Source organism: Tenrec ecaudatus, chromosome 4 (assembly GCF_050624435.1).
Source record: "Tenrec ecaudatus isolate mTenEca1 chromosome 4, mTenEca1.hap1, whole genome shotgun sequence".
Lineage (NCBI taxonomy): Eukaryota > Metazoa > Chordata > Mammalia > Afrosoricida > Tenrecidae > Tenrec > Tenrec ecaudatus.
In genome coordinates, this window is record NC_134533.1 from 71,630,473 (window position 1) to 71,647,997 (window position 17,525).

The 17,525-nt window shown below is 41.9% G+C and overlaps 1 protein-coding gene across 1 annotated transcript in view; it reads left to right on the top strand.

Annotated features, from left to right (window-relative positions):
- The window catches only part of POLD3 (DNA polymerase delta 3, accessory subunit), a 49,952-nt gene that overhangs the window by 24,919 nt on the left and 7,508 nt on the right, over nucleotides 1-17,525 (top strand). Inside the window, exons 7-11 of the mRNA XM_075546276.1 lie at nucleotides 1,005-1,077; nucleotides 6,999-7,164; nucleotides 10,199-10,305; nucleotides 15,786-15,898; nucleotides 17,361-17,439. Coding sequence (XP_075402391.1) covers nucleotides 1,005-1,077; nucleotides 6,999-7,164; nucleotides 10,199-10,305; nucleotides 15,786-15,898; nucleotides 17,361-17,439 — 538 coding nt within the window. The remainder of the gene's footprint in view (nucleotides 1-1,004; nucleotides 1,078-6,998; nucleotides 7,165-10,198; nucleotides 10,306-15,785; nucleotides 15,899-17,360; nucleotides 17,440-17,525) is intronic.

Consider the following 17,525-nt stretch of genomic DNA (forward strand, 5'->3'; position numbering starts at 1 on the left):
CATATGAGAGTACTTTGAAATATGTAAAGTGCCAAGATTGCATATAAGCATTTAATCACTTCGGAAACAAGCACCTAATTACTCTGGGCTCTGATGTTTTTCTTAGTTTCCTATTTTATGGTATTTTTGTTGTTGTTGTTGTTTTATCCCTTAATTCTCTTGCCTTTTTCTTTTTTGGTTGTTCTGTCATCTGTACTAATTTAAGTGCATTGACTTATAAAAAGTCTTATTAAGATGACTATTAAAAGCAACTCAAACCTACTGCCGCTGAGTTGATTCTAACTCAACCCCCTATGAATCCTGTGGGTGCCAGAACTGTGACTCGATGGAAGCAGACAGCCTCGTCCTTTTCCCGAGGAGACCTTGCGGCTAGCAGTCCACGGTGCCACTCGGGCTCCTGAACCCAACGGTGCAGTCAGGTGTAATGACTGACCCTTGCTGCGGCCGCCATGGTCATTTCTAGCTCTGGCTTTGGGAAGAGAGAGGAAGAGTGCAGGAAACAACATACTGATTTTGACCACGTGACAGTGGTTTGACAATTGTTTAATGTTCCCCCGTTCATTGAGGGAAGTACTAACATTTCATATGTGGCTTACATAATTTGCCTGGAGTCCCTGTTGCCATTACATGGTAGGTGCAGTGTTCACATCCCTTTCTGATGATACGAATGTAATGTTCTGTGATTGCCCCCACCCCACTGTGTACTGTACTGGCTTGCTCCTTGGATCTGTTTTAGTTCTAGCTCACTTCATTTTAAATATGCCCATGAAAAGTTAGAAAATATTCACGGTTTGAAAATTTATAGGAACTCTGAGAGGCTAAGCTTTAGTTCATCGATCTCGAATTATTCTTACATGTAAGGCCTAACATTTTTGCATGATTACATAAAAATTTTACCATCATAACAGTATGTTCTGGTATTGAAGAGAGTGTTTGAGACTGTGTCTACTTCAGGCAGAGTCTAAGTGCTAGGGAAAAAATCACGTATATTTTCTGTTCGTTAGGTATCTTCAGCGGGCAGCAAGGCACCCGGGAAAGGCGATATAATGAGCAACTTTTTTGGAAAAGCCGCTATGAGTAAGTATGTTCTCAGCTTCCTTTGACTGAGGGAATAAGTGGGGTTAATGTAATACCTTTACTTGAAGTAAAAACCACCTTCTCTAGTTTGCCCCTCTAGGAAGCTAATGTGTTGTATTCTTGCAATCATGCATCCTACATTTTCAGTCTTAATGACGCTGTCAATGATGAACATAACTCAACAATGACTTGTATGAGCCGGGCTCAGCTTGGTTCTCTTAGAAGTCAGTTTACCATTCCTACTTAGCCTCCCTGCCTTCGGGAGAGTGTGGGTTTTTGCTTAGTAGGGCTCCTAACAACTGGTGATTAAAGTAACAGTCTGTCCGGTAATAAAGCAGGTTTTTGAAGTTAATATGGGTATTGGGTCAATTTGCCTGGTGTGACCTTTCACTACTTTCACTCTCGAGGGTTTGCAAAAAGAAGTCTTTTGCCTTTCTTTAGTGATTTTTGTAGATGACACACCGTATTGAATTCAACCTCAATGTGAATTAAAAGGGATGATCATTTCTAAATAATACTTCAGAAAACAAAACCTCTTGTATTTTAAAATGTGGTCATATGTAAAGAACCAGTGGACACGTCGCCTTTTTTGGGACACCTGTGGGAGCTTCAATTGGGCAGGACTGTCTCATATTTCCTGGTCTCACAGTGTACCTCCTAAATGCTTTTCTATCACTCATGTTAATGGAAAATATTTGAGTTTGCCCTCTCTGACAGGTTTTCACTTATATAGGTTCTAATCCTTTGCAGGTTTTACTATAGTTCTTATATCAAGGACCCATCCCATGAGGGTATGAGGTAAATTCCGGGAGGAATTCAGGAGCCACAGGATATAATTTGGAACAATTTCTTAGAGCATCAGTTTTTCAAGATTTGTGAGAAAGCAAATTGTTACAGGCCTATGCAGTCAAAATTCTCCTTTTTCATAATGATCAAATTAGTATTAGGAAGAGGTTTGGAGTGATTGTTTTTATTGTCCATGAATGCTTTATCAGAGAAGAACGTTCTTGTGTCCTGAAATAGATGGAAACGCAGTAATTCAGGATATCAGGAGCACAGCTTTATCCTCCCAGTCACCCTGGCACAGGAAGAGCTTCCTACATCTGTGAAAATGTCATGTGATGATTAGTCCACTGTAACCGGTCAGATTGTGAGGTTTCCTGACAGCCATGGTGACTTCCATGTTTTGTTGTTTTGTTTCTACGAGTTTGTATCCTTTTAAACCAGTGATTTAAAATTATACGAGGGAGTACCCCCAAAAAACTGGGAAAAAAACTTCCGTTTGACGGAGATTTCATAGTACGCATTTTTCCCTAAAAGCAGTTTGGCTGGAACCTCATTTTTTGTGATGACCAATTTAAGAGAACAGCGTGCAGCTATGACATTTTGTTTCCTGCTCGGGAAAAATGCCGTCGTAACTGTTGTGGTGTTGAACACAGTTTACCAGGATAGCACTATGGGAAAAACGCAAGTGTACGAGTAGTTTTCTTGTTTCAAAAAAGGTGAAATGTTGATTGATAGACAAACTGGACATCAACTTCCTGAATGGACGACTCGCAGTACGTTTGGAGTACGTTCCACCAGGCCAGACTGCTAATCAAGCTTTCTATTTAGAGGCTCTGAAAAGACTGCCTAACAGTGTGCAGCACAAAAGGCCTGATTGCGGCAGATGGGAGACTGGTTTGCCACCCTGGCAATGCGCCTGCTCACGCAGCCGTCTCAGTGCCCCAGACTTTGGCACAAATCTGCATGCTTCTCTAGCTGCACTCACCTTACTCATCTGACCTCGCTCCTTCGACTTCTTTTTGTTTCTGCAAATGAAGAGGGACTTGAGCAGACAGTGATTTGACGATGTAGAAGAGGTGAAGGGAAAAACAAGGGAGGTGCTATCAGCCTTGCAAACAGATGAGTTTGAAAAATGTTTCCAAGAATAGAATTGCAGATTTGACAAATGTATTAAGGTGTAACGGAGAGTACTTTGAAGGTGATAAGGTTGTTGTGTAAAAAAATTTAAGTACATAGCTTAAAAATTCCGTGTGTATGTGTGTACACCCCCTTGGATATATTTTAGGAATATATAGGATTTGAATATGGAAGTCTGGATTAAAATTAGATCATTATTCACCAATAAAAAGGTTGCAAAGTTGATATAACAGGTATTTTCTCAAGATTGAATATCAAGAGTAATATTATGAATGTTTTTATTTGACACACAAGATCATTACATTGAAATTGAAGCATATGTGTTGGCTGAAGAGAGGTGATTGTGGGGTTCTGAACCATTCAGAACTTTATGGCAGGCAGTGGTGTTAACAGTGTGGAGAAATTGGAACTTTATACTCTGCTGATGGGAATGTAGAATAATGTGCCCTCTTGGGAAAAGGACGTGGGTGACAGTTCTTCCCAAAGTTAACATAGAGCTACCACCTGACGCCATAATCCCATTCCTAGACTCATACACCCAAGAGAAATGAAAGCATGGGTCCACAAAGCCGTGTGCACACGAGTGGTCACTGCGGCTTTACTCACACGAGCCAAACAAAGGACCCAACTACCCTCCATGTCACAAATGGATAAACAAATATATGTCAACATTCAGTTTCTTTTCCTAACTGAATAAGAACAAGTACTGATATATACTAAAGGATTAAAGCCTGAAAACATAATACTAAGTAAAAGAAGCCAGACACAGGAGACCACATAGTGTATAAGTCTATTGTTATAAAATATTCCAGAATAGGCAAGTCTATAAAGAAAGTAGATTAGTGGTTGCCTGGGATGGAGGTGGGGGAGTTGGAAGTCACTGCTAATGGCTATGGGTTTCTTTTTGGAGTGATAAAATGTTTTAAAATTAGATAGTGGTGACAGTTACACCACTCTTTAAATATACTTAAAAAACCACTGAATTACATACTTTAAAAGGGTGAACTTTATGGTCCGTGAATTATAGCTCAATAAAAATAACAATGCTTTATATGTAAAAAAATGCAGTTTGAGTAACAAAATTAAGAAGTCATCATCATTTATATTCTTTGCTTGGAAAAGTTTCCCACTTTGAGTATTGGAAGGAGATACTCTTAATGAGTCAAGGGATAGAAGTGACTTGAGTTCTTAGATAACAAGAAAATTTGACTCAGTTTTCCTTAACTGATTTCTGAAAACGTTTCGTGGAACTGGCTCCTTACAAGCTAAGTGGCCAGGTGTAGCCACATGTTTATAGAGGTGGTTGGTGCAATTTGTCTGGACTCATCGCCCCCCAACTGGACAGAGTAGAATCACCTCACAGGGTTTTCTGGACTAAGCCTTCTGGAAAGAATACAGTCACTGTACCGAAAAGAACTAGTCAACATGCAACTATTTCGGGAGGTAGCATTTGCGTAAGAAACATTGATACTGAAGGAAGAAGTCCAAGAGGCACTGAAAGCATCAGCCAAAACCAAGGCTCTAGGAATTGATGGAACACCAGTGAAATGTTTCAACAAGCAAACAGAGCACTGGAAGCACTCACCTAAGCCAGGAAATTTGTAAGACAACTATTTGGCCAGCTGACTGGAAGAGATCCACATTTGTACCCATTCCAAAGAAAGGTGATCCAATAGAATGTGCAAATTATAGAACAGTATCTTTGATTTCACATGCAAGTAAAATTTAGCTGAAGATCATTTAACAACGGTTGCAGCTTTACACTGACAGGAGGTTCAGGCCAGATTCAAAAGAGGACATGGAACAAAGGATGTCATTGCTGATGTCAGATGGCTGAAAGCAGAGAATACCAAAAAGATGTTCACTTGTGTTTCCTTGATTATACAAAGGCATCAGCTGTATGGATCATAAACTATGGCTAACTCTGAGAAGAAGGAGAATCCCAGAGCACTTATTGGGACACATGTGGAACCTGCACAATGTTCAAGAGGCAGTTGTGAGAGCAGAACAAGGGACTACTGCATGGCTTAGAATCCTCTCACCGTACTTAATCAATCTGTATGCTGAGCACGTCATCAGAGAAGCTGGTGGAGGCCACTATTCAAATGTCACATTTGAGTTAAAGTCTTCAAAAATAAAGCATAACCATGTGGTCATATAAATTATTGTATGAATCTGCATGTAACGGCCAAAATTAAGATACTAGTAGTTTTTTTCTACACTGTGGCTGGTTTAAACTATTTAGCAATGTGTAGCCAAAACTGCTTATGGAGAATTGAGGTGCTTCTTGCCAGCCGCGGCTTTCCCAGGGTTGTTTTAGCATTTCTTGAGCCTCTTTTCTTACTTCCGTTTTGTGCTGCTTATTTTTAGCATTTTATTAGGAGTTCTTACAGATGTTATTACAATACATAGTTCCATTAGGTTGAGCATACTTGTACAGTTGCTGCCATCATCATTTTCTTCTTGAACTCCTTGATATCAGTTCCCCCTTTACCCCTCCCTCCCCCACCTTACCCTTCTGGACCCTCAATATATCATTCTTATTACTGTCTTTTTTCCCTAACTTACACCATCCCATATATCCATTCACATAAAATCCTGATGTCTGCTTTCTTCTAATGGGTTTAGACAGTCATCATTGCTATCAGTTACCCCTTCCCTCCTTTCCACACATCTCTTCCCATATCCTCAAGGAGGCATTGCTAGTACTGTTCCTGAAGGGTTTATCCATTTGAGTTTCATGCATCGAAAGATCTTGATTGACCCAAAGTACACACGCAGGTCTAGCAAGATGAGTGAGGTAACACTAAGGCCATACTAGTGGGAGGAGGGAATTTTAAAGAACTAGAGGAGAGTTAAGTGTTTCATCAGTGCTCTATGGCACTTGGGATATATCATGTCTTCTGTGTGGCCCTTCTGTGAGGGACTGTACACTTGGCTTACGGGTGGACTTTGAGTCTCCACTTTGCCTATGTTCCTTCACGTCAGTTTGATTGCTGGTGTTTGAACTTTTGGTACCTATTCTCATCAACAACTCATGATCACACAGGCTGGTGTTTTCAGGGGTATTTTTGTGTCCTCTTGAGAAAAGAAGTGTCCCCTGAGTGAGTGGGGAGACTGGTTTCTCGGATGGCACCGTCCATCCTGTTGCATTTATTAGTTCTCTGCACATCACAGCAATTGACTGTGTGCTTTTAGCTTGGGGTAGGGAAGGAGAGAACCGGAGACGTCGGTGGCTTAGGTTTAGTCCCTCCCCTCTTCTCTCACCGTTACCCTGGTGAGTCACTTAAGCTCCACATACTGCCCTCTGCCCACTTTTAACAGAAAAAGAATGTCTCTTTTAGGTATTCTCGCTACCTTAATGTTATAATTGAAAGACTTATGTGATAAGGGGAATCTGACCCATGCCATTCTTCATTCTGAGAAAATTAGGTTATCTAAAAGGTAGTCTTCTCTCTTAACGAACATGCCCCGAATGAAGCAAGGTGTGAACCAGAATTTCCTTACTACAAATGTCTTTGAATAAGAGTGGCCAACAGGAAAAGGTAGACTGTAGTAGAGAAGCAAATTCTCTTGTCACCGTTTATTAACTTGTACATTCTTAGGGGTGGGGTGGGGGTGGAGGCCTTAATCCTTGTGACCCTTGGTTTCTTGATGTGAAAAATGAGAAGGGTGATATTTTATAAAACTGGGTTGGGTTTTTCGTTTTTTTTTCCTTCCTAAACCTTGCTTTTGCTGTCATTTGCCTGGCGATATCATGAAAGATCAACAGGAGACAGAAATGAAAGCAGTCCTAGCTAGAGGGGTAGTGGAGGAGAGACCGATTTCCTGACTAGACGGTGAGCTCCATGAGGACGGGGACTGTTTCTCATCCCTTTCGCTGCTAACATGCTCTGTGTCTTCCACCGTGTTGCCTGGCACATAGGAGACTGTCGAGAGGATAATGGAATGAGATTGCACAATGGAGTTCTATAGCACCTTGTATACTTCATTTGTAGATAAACTTAAAGTTAACTTGGAGCCAGAACAAGCCGTGAAAGAAGAAAAATCAGTGGAGCAGCCTCCACTGGCTGTCACCGAACCAAAGCTGGCAGCCCCTGCAGGTCTGAAGAAATCCAACAAAAAAGCAGAGCCTGTTAAGATGCAGCAGAAGGGGAAAAAAAGGTAGGAAAATTCTGTGGCTTGCGGGGGAGAGTGTCTGCTGAGAGTGAGAAGTTCTGTGTGGACTTGTTGACGCAGGCAGCTTTCATTTTGAGTACTAAATCCTCCTCCGCGCTGTAGGAATACAGCGATACAACCAAAATGAAGAGGGGTTCAGTCGTTTCCCTTGTGAAGGACCTGTGGATGGAGTCAGTTTGGAACTTGGGGTCCAAAGCCTGGGTGTTTTTTATGATTATTTTTGGTGGGGTGGGGGCATTGATCTAAGTTGATTGTCTTTTCTTTATTACTTCACGCTAAACTCTTGGACCTGGCTGGAGTGTGCCTGGTTGTTTTCATGTATGTTTTCACTTAAGATTGCCCAATGAGGGGTTACTGTGTCCAGTCAAATTTAAGAGAAAAAGTTCTTTGTTTTCTTTTTATATCAATGAGTTATTTTTCAAGTGGTAAAATGTAATTAGAAAATAAAGTAAAAAATACACAAGCTGTTAAAAATGGATCCAGGAATTTCAGACACTACCTCATAGCTGGTAGGAATTAGTCTGTTGAAAGAAATTCTAAAAGACACTGTCAATCCTGATAGGCCCAGAAAGACTTGACTTTTGTGGCCAAGTTGGGGCTAATCTCGCAGAAAGCATCAACCAAATGCTGCCGTCTCAGAGAGTTAGGGTACTGCCCTGTGGACCTCACCTAGGAACATGTGACATGGATTGATTGATAGCCCCACCATTGCCATACCATTCATGATGATGGTTAGTCCCACAAATGCATTCAGTATCTACTATGTAAGCATGATGTTAACGCTGTGGTTTTAACACATTGAGGAAATTTGTTTCCATTTCTAGTTTGTTGAGAGTTTTTATCATGAATGAGTGTGCAATTTGACAAATACTTCTGCATCTACTCAGATGATCATAATGTGTTTCTGTTAATGTAGTGAACTACCTTGATGGATTTGCAATCATATCCAACCCTGCATTCTTGGGATAAACCCCACTTGGTTGTGATATATTACCTTCTTTTTTTTTTAATATACTACTGGATTTGATAATATTTTGTTGAAGATTTGGGGAGGGTCATTGTTTCTGAGGGCAATTGGTCAGAATTCTGTTCAGGTATTGTCTTTGTTAGGCTTTGGTATCAGGTTATGTTAACTTCATAAACCTAGTTGGAAGAAGTTCCAAGTTCTCTTTTCTAAAGGGGTTAGTGTATGAAGTTGCTTCTATAAATGTTTGAATAAAATTCACCAAAGAATCTGACCCTGGAGCTTCCTCTATGGGAAGATTCTATTATTATTATTATTATTAATTCAGCTTCTCGAATAGAGAGCTATTTCTATTTTATATCTCGTCTGTCAGTTTGGTAAGTTGTATTTTAAAAGGCACTGATCCATGTCATCTATACGTCAAATAAATTGGAATAAAAATCTTTGTAGTATTGCCTTATCCTTTGAGTGTCTAGAATCTCAACACTCAAGTTATAGTTATTCGGTTATAGACACTTGAATAGTTATTCGAAGTATTTTATTTGTTCATTTATGGATATTAATAATTTATAGTATCACTTTTTTACTTTTTAAATCAGTAAAAAGTTGAGCAATTTTTCTAATCATTACCCAAAAAACACTTGGTTTTGTTAATTTTCTCTTTTCTATTTATTAGTTTCTGATTCTTTATTATTTTTTCCTACTTTGGATTTGGATTTAATTTGTTCTTTGTTTAGCTTATGGTAGAAAAAAAAGTTGATGTCTAAAGGTACATAAGAAGTAAGATCCTTGAAGACAAAGGCTATATTTTGTACATATGTTTCCCTGATTCTTAGTGGGCTCTTGGTAAGTTCCTTGATTGGATGAGTGGTTGATAGAGAATGCTGGCCGAGGAGTTGATTAGTGCTTTCCAAAGTGGGCAATACCAGTCGGGGGGGGGGGGGGGTGCAGGGGGCACTGGAACATCCGAAGGGGGCGGGGAGGGGTGCTGTCTAAGCTGGTACTTAGGCTTTGTCTTAGACTTTGGCCTATAAAACAAAAGTTTTTAATTACCAGGGGTGTATTGAGTAATTTTTTTTTTCCCTGAAAGGGGGTCAGTAGGCCAAATTAGTTTGGGAACCCATTAGCTAGATAATGCAAATGGGTGCTAGGCTTTTTACTGACAGTAGAATCCTCTTAAGGTCTTTGGTGAGCTATGCCTTTGTTCTTTCTCTTTAAAAATGTCTTCCTCCTTTCCATCTAATAGACAGCTACTTAAGTTTTAAGGTATTCAAGTTAGTGTCATGTTCATTGCATTTTGTTTATTTGACCAATTATATTTTTCAATAATGTTATTACAGTTAGTTGTGATTATGTCTGCTTTTCCTGCCAGATTCTCCTCCTGATCTTTGATTCCTGGGTCGTCGTTTTTAGGTGCCATCTAATGGATCATGACTCCTTTCACTCCCATTGAGTCTGCTCTGATCAAAGTGACCTGATATGACAAAGTACCTCTTCTCCATAGGGTTTTCTACACTGTAATCTTTATAGGAGCAGATTGCCCGGTCTTTGCCCCAAGGTTCCACTGGGCGGATCTGGCCAACACTCTAAACCAAACTCCTTGCTATCGAGTCAGTGCTGACTCTCAGCGACCTCCTGTGGGTTTCCAAGACTGTAACTGTTGTTTATGAAAGTAGAAAACTCAGTCTTTCTGTCACAGGGCTGCTGGTGGTTTTAAACTACTAACCATGAGGATCCCAGCCCAACGTGTAACCACTACACCACAGGACTCCTTTGTTGGCAGTAGCTGCTTATTTACTGCTTACTGGAGGATCAAAAGGCACCAAGTATAGGAAGTACAAAGAAATTTGGGGAAAGTCTTAATGACTCCTTGGAGTGCCTTGTTGTAGTCCGTTAGAGTGTCCTTTTAAAAAACAAAAATCCTTACTGGTCTATTTGACTCTCCTGCCCTCTGATATTAAGGACTCTGAGTTATGAGACAAGATCCATAGTAACATATGAGTACTGTGTTCCTGTTCTGTGTAACACTCCCCATTTCTTCCTGGGTGGCAACAGGGGGAAGCGAGTGGAGTTATCTGATGATGAGACAAGAGAAACTGAAAACATGAAGAAAAAGAGGAGACGGATCAAGCTTCCTGAGTCTGATAGCAGTGAGGATGAAGGTAGGCGTTACTGTTTATTTTGGGGTGCGGAATTATTTCTTTGTAAAACGCTCAAAGGAGCTTTTAAAAAATAAAATGTTATTATAGGTCACAATGAGAGATATTTCTAGTATTCAGTACCTCTGCTTCTATTTGACCAGACCAGGATCTTTCTGGCAATTTGCCAAATTATCACATAGAAATACAATATGATTTAGTATTAGCTCAGACTCTTTACGAAGAGCAGCCCTGCAGGTAGTGTAGTGTTTCAGTGCTTCAGTGGCTAATTGAGCAGTTGGCAGTTCAAGTTCACCAGCTGCTCTCCAGAAGAAAGATGTAGCTAGCCATTTGAGTTACCGCCTTGGAAGCCCTATGGAGCAGCTCTGCTCTGTCCTATAGGGTCCCTGTTAATTGGGACCTATTAGGCAGCAATGGGTTTGGCTTTGCTTTTGCTTAGAAGAAAAGTGGAGCCATTTGGCGGGCTACCTTCATTGGTATTTTTAAGAAGGATATTGTAGATAACAAGGTGTTTTGGGTATATACTGACTTCATGTAAGTCAACCCGGAAGAATCTATTGTGTATGTCCTCAATGAACATTGTTGTTAAGATAAGCAAACAAAATAAGGGCAAGATTCTTGCCAGGAAAACAAATGTGCTTTTAAAGGAGCTGTATGTACAGTACTCAGAGTGCCAAGGTCCCCTCCCAACCTGTGTAAAGGGGAGACAGTGAGTCGGCTCTTCTCTGAGAACTAGTGGTGGAAGCTTGAGCTGCTGTAAGCGGTGTTCCATGAATTCGTCACAAAAATGGGTTTGAAGAAATGTAGTGAGAGAGATCGAGGCTAATGGAGTCAGCACCACTTAGAGGGACGCAGGTAAATCAAACAAAGGGATAAAGGTACAAGGATACAAAAGAATGCTAGATGCAAAACAGGAGCCTATTGTGCTATTAAAAGACAAACATTTGCTGTGAGAAAAACTGAAAATCAAAGCAGGCGCCCCACAAAGGTAATTTAGTTCAACACAGCAAGTGAATGAAAAAAAGAAAATTAGCTGTATAGCTGACAATAAGGACAGGGCTAAGAAACAGTACAAGGAAGTCAAGTCTGTCTGTGATAGAGGCACCACTTTTGACTTTTTTTACAGATTTAGATCTCACCAAACATGTAAGGGCTACAGCCCATGTGCTGCTCAAGGTGTCATTTCCCCAGCAGAAGGCATCCTCACAGTCCTTTAGAACGTGAGCACCTGAGAGGAAAGTTGCCATAGGCTCTTCTCAGAGTTTCTTAAAATGCTTTGACCCAGGCTTCTGAAAGGTAGATTTCCAAGTAGATGGAGGAGCGCAAACCATCCAGGAATATGCTGACTAGTGAAGGGCTGAGGGGATCAAGTCAACGCCATTGCAGATAGATGAGCAAATAGTAAATTCAGGAACATGTGCTTATTAAAGTTGTGTTCCATTTATATAGACAGAACAGTAACTTGGGAACGATTCTGGAAAAGGCTTTGAAGCTATCAGCCCCATTAGAAAAGTGAACCAGATAGTGTAGAATGTGTGAAGGATTCAGCTCTAAGATAGGAGCAATTACTGTGTTTGAGCACTAGAAATAAATTCTCTGTAGTTGGGATTAGCCACAATTAGCCCACCAAAAAAACGAATGCCCATGAGTGATTAGAAATAAGAGCGGAGCTCTTTAGTTTGGAAAGGACAGAGAGAAGATGTGCTAGAGGTAGACAGCCTTTAATAGCAGATGATAGAGAGCAGAGGCTCTCGGATTTTTTTCCGCTGGCAAAGATAATTTTTGGCATCTGACTAAATATATAAACCTCTGCTATTTTATTTCTAAGTTTCTCCTTTGTCTCAAAGCCAGTGGAATTTTATTTAAGGGCCTCCCACAGCCTTTAACCTACTGTTTTAGGTCTGCACTGAATACGTGGTGTTAGATAACACTCCATGAACTAGACATCAACAGATGAGCAGTGAGGGTTTAGGAACTGGCAAGGGCTTGGGAGGCAGACAGGCTGCATTTAAATCTTATCTACCAGGTGACTTTAGGTAGATTATATGACTTCAGTGCTCACTTTCCTCGCCTCTAAAATAGGGTGTACCACAAGCCATTGAGGCTTTGTTTGAATATAAATTGAAATCCTGTGTCACAATACTTGGCACACGGTCCATTTTCTTCTCAGTCACTCCGCTTTTCCCATCGAAGTGGTCCGTAAAGTACACTTGGGTTCCCTTTCGCTTCATATCCCTGCGTTCTCTAGCCACGGGGCCATTCCTTTCTCCTAAAACCCGGCACAGTCGTAAGGACCTTTGACAGTTCGATGAACTCTGTCTCTGAGGGGAGGGGAAAATGGGTAACATTAAGAGTCGTGATGATTGCTAAGGGGAAACACAGCCTTTGTTAACGTTTTTGGTAATTGCAAGTTGCTTATGGAGAAGATCCTATACCTCACACATCTCAAAGTTAGGTTGGGTACTTTAGAAATCCTGAGTCCTGACTGATTTGTTTCTGGTTACATTTCTGTCTCCCTGAAATTAGTTTTATCACCGTTTTTATTTGGCCCAACAGCTTCTCTAGGATAAATGAGATATACTGTATAGACTCGAGTATAAGCTGACCTAAATATCCGCCGAGGCACCTAATCTTACCACAAAAACTGCATTAAAAATGTGCTGGAAAAACTCGGCTTCTACTCTGAGTATATACGGTAACTAATGTTTTGCTACTTGAGTCACTTCTCGTCTGAAAAGCTGTAGATTAGGCAACAAATGTACTGAGAGTACACCGGTGTTCAAGCATCCCCAAGGCCCAAATCACTAACCCCTTGGGGCACAATGCCGGAGGTGATGATACAGGCTTCAGGCAGAACTGGGGTATGAAGATGGATGTTTTTTCCATCTTATTTGCAAATAAAAAGCAATGGTGATTTTGTAGGGTTTTATGAGAATGAATGGTTAACATTTGTAAAGCCCGGTAAATTATAGTTATCCATATCCTTTCTTCAAATATTCTTTTATTAAAAAACAAGTAAATCAGATAACACATACACCATTTTTAAAAAATTGAGGCTGTCACAGTTGTGACATTGACATTTCAACATTCTTTACATTTGTAATTCAGTGACAGACAATTTTTAAAAAGAAGATAGGTGCTTTCTTCACAATTCTTATTATCACCTAATTATACTTCTCTCGTCAACTTTCGCCCCTCTGCCGTCCATCTTCCAGAAGCTTGCTGAGGTTTCTTATTCAGTGAAGGCTCTTCACTCCTGTCCTCTCTTTTAGGGGTTATAATAAATTAGGCCCTGGCTATCATTAGGCTTCCTTGGCAGGGAGGGAGAAGGGTGTTCAAGGGACTTTTGAAAAATATATAGAAAAATGCCTTAATATTCTAATTCCACTTTTCCGTGAACTTTTGGAAGCCACCTCATACCTGCCCAGGCCTCTGTGACCTGGAAGATTTCGTGTGGAAGTGATTGTTTACTAACAAAGTGATTGTTACCATGTTTCTAATGCCAGGGTGGCAGTGGTGCCTGCCTCCTTGTATCATGGTGCCTGGACGAGGACTCTAGATGGACAGCTGGACACACACAGTGCAGTGAGAGGGGTCCTAGAGGTTGCCTCTAGAATTAGTGTTTCCCTTGGGTAATAAGTACCGTAGTTGTAGAACGGAAAATAAGAACTCCTAGACGGATCGCTGCAAGTACTCAGTTCCTTCCCTTTGGCTTCCTCGCGCATAGACCCTTCTCCTGCCTCCCCTGCACCCCATCTCCCCTCACGGCACTTACACCTTTTGAAAAATAGGGGCTTAGTCCTGTGATTGGAATTTCTCTTACTTGAGCTCAGCTCGTGTTCTGCCTTCATAATTGGACCGCTTTCCTTTCATGCTTCTCCCCGGTTTCCCAGAGCTTATAAAGTTCTGAGGCCCATTTCGTACTTGAAGTGTGTAATTTATTGTTTTGTTCTGGCTCTTATTCTGCTTCACCTCTTTAGGTCATTTGGCCTGGAACCCTCTTCTAATAATTTTTAATGCTGACCTACTCAGTAGGGAGACTTTTCGATCCAAGGCTTGTGCTAAGAATTTGAATACGGCCAGGAGGTTTTGGGAGCAGGTGAGGCTAAGTAGCTCCTCAGTCCCCTGACCGGCCATTTCGCTGTGGTGATGAAGTAATAGGTCAGCCGAGGAGTCTCCCTTCCCCTCTTAGGGACTGTACCTGGAGAGCACTGTTCCTGAAGCCGGTCAGAGTTGAGGGGAGCCAGCCGAAGATGCCTCTTCTCAGGTGATGCTCCTTCCCCAGCAGTGGTTCTTCCTCCAGCGCCCCTTCTGCTCAGGGTAGGCTCCAGAAGCAGAGCACACCTCCGCCCTGGGGCCGTCAGTAGGAGGAGTGTTTATCTAAAGCATAGTGTTAGAGCTGTCATTGCGCTCATTTCTAAGGTGGTTTTTCTTCCCCCAAGGCTTACTGTACGGTGTACCTTAGCTGGGACACATACGGACTTCTTGGGGTTTTTAATAGTCCTCATATTTACATAGTTCACATCTTGGGGGATTTTAAATCATCCTCATAACATTCAGAAAGGCATTAGCATAAAACATTTGGTGTAATATGTTGCTTCTCTCCACTTGATTGAAGGAGAGCACTGGAATGGGAAGCCTGGAGAACCAGACTGACTTCAATTTAAAACTTTTGGCCTCAATTACAAGCTCAGTGGCCTTGGCTAGTTAATGAACTTCCCCAAACCCAGTGTGTGAATGACAATAATTGCCTACTAATATTTGCCTCGTGGGTTGTTGTGGGGTAAAATGAAACTGTAAGTGAAATATGTGGCACATGCCAAGTGACCAGTGCATGACTTATCAGTAAGATGAAATTCAGATGCTCTGGACCAGTGGTTCTCAGCCTTCCTAATGCCACCACCCTTTAATGCACTTCCTCATGTGGTGGTGACCCGCAACCATAACATTATTTTCGTTGCTACTTCATTACTGTCATTTTGCTACTGTTATGAATCGGGCAACCCCTGTGAAAAGGTCGTCCGACTCCCAAAGGTGTTGAGACCCACAGGTTGAGAACTGCTGCTCTAGACCAGGGGTCCTCAAACTACGTCCCGCAGGCCACATGCAGCCGGCCAGCCGACGACATTTATCCGGCCTGCCGGGTGTTTTTGCCGCTGCTGCCTGTCCTGCTTATCAGCCGACTCCATCCAGTATGCATATGAATTTGTTCATAGTTTTTTTTTTTTAACGGTCTGAAGACAGTGAAGTGGCCCCGTTTAAAAAGTTTGAGGACCCTTGCTCTAGACAGTACATTCCAGCCCTAATAATTCTTAATTCTGTGGTTCAGAGATAACTATGTGGCAACAAAGTCCTTGGTTGACATGAAGTACTACTTGCAGAATGCTGTGTGTTGGACATACAGGTTGGGAGTGCCAGTGGAGAAGGCCTTGTACCAGATTGAGCAGGTAGTTAGTTCTGCTAAGCTTGCTTTCCTGTTGCAGTCGAACCAGACTCTCCTGGGATGTATGAAGCTGGGTCACCACCCCCTCCTCCTCCTGTTTCTCCACCTCCTGAACCAGTACCAAAGACTGAGCCAGAGCCTCCTGCCACCAAGGTAAAACTTTATTTGAATGCCTGGATTGCCACTATTTCTTTATGGCCCAACAGGAGTCCTGGTGGCACATTGGGTTAAGTGCTGTCCTGCTAACCATGGGGTTGACTGTTCAAGCCCACCATCAGCCCCAGGAGTGAGCTGTCTGGTCTTATAAAGATGTACAGTCTCCGAATTCCTGTGTAGGGTTGCTATGGATTGGGGTTGACTCAATGGCATTGTGGTTTCGTTTTGTTTGTTTTTCATAGTTTCTCTAGAAACGCGCTCCCTCTCCGTGCGCTGGAAGTGAGTGTTCAGCCATGGGGCATAGTCTTGGAAGGGTGCAGAGGAGGGTCCTAAGAGCTGTTCTGAGTCTCACGGCCTCTGGCACCAAGGCTGCTGTGTTTCACAGCTCCTGTGGACTTGTCCAGAAAGAGATCCTGCCTCTGTCTGCACAGAGTGAATGATCAAGTAGCACAAACTTCACTCATTTCACCTTTGTTGCTTTCTGAAAGGGGCTGGATGAAGAAGGTGGCCACAAATAGGAAAGAGAATTGTAGTGATCCTCAGCTGTCTCTTTACCTCTCTTCATTGTAGACCGTGACGATGCGGGAAAATAAATGATGACACCATTTTCTTCCTGGTGGTAAAGCTACCATTAAATCGTGCACCGATGACCTGATTTGCTGACGAGAAATAGTAGAATGCAGTAACCCTTGTCTGAGATGAAAATCCCCCCCACAGCCCCTCCATTGCTATCGAGTCTGTTCTGACTGATAGTGACCCTTTCAGAACAAAGGTCTGCCCCATTGGGTTTCTGAGGCTCTAAATCTAAGCAGACTGCCACATCCTTCTGCTGAGTGACTGGTGGGTTTGAATCACTGACCTTTGTGGTTAGCAGCCAAGCACTTTAACCACTGCACCACCAGGGATGCTTCAGAGAAAGTCAGATAATTGTAATGTCAATGTATCGAGACTGAAGTGTCAAATGTCAGAGCAGGGCTATGTGCTGTTGAAGCCCTGGTGTGAAGATCTGGTTTCGGAGCTGTCCTGTGTGCTCCCATCTTATCTGCTGCAGTCTGCAGTCTTCCATCAGTGTAATTGGTCCAGTGCACATTGGTCCGTTTCTCTGTCGTGTTTCTCCCCTAGACTTTAAGGGCCTTGTCCTGTTTTCTTTTAAGCCTGGTACCTGAACCACCCAGCAAATGAGTGTAAACTCGGTGAGCACAGTTCTCCTTGTTCAACTTACTACCTTCCTTCTCATAAACAAGGAATCTAAGCCTGCACATCGTGCGAGCATAACTATAGTTTGTGTGGTAGGACTGGTTCCCTAAAAACATCTAAAGTTTCTCTTTTGAGTCATGTGGCAACATGGAACATTGGAAGGTTATTGTCATAGAAGAGTTTTAAAAGCTTATGTTATTTTATTTTACTTTATCTTGTAGCCTCATTGACCCCCTTAATGCTTGTCCTCTGATTATTTTAGGGCTTGAGTGGAGAAAAGAGAAGAAAACGAAAGCGCGTGCTAAAATCGAAGACGTACCTGGATGAGGACAACTGCATGGGTAAGAAAGAAACTTTGGCCCCAAGTCCAGAAGCAGAGTTGTGACTGTAGACACTCTGCAGTGTGTCTCAGATGCAAAGGCTGGCT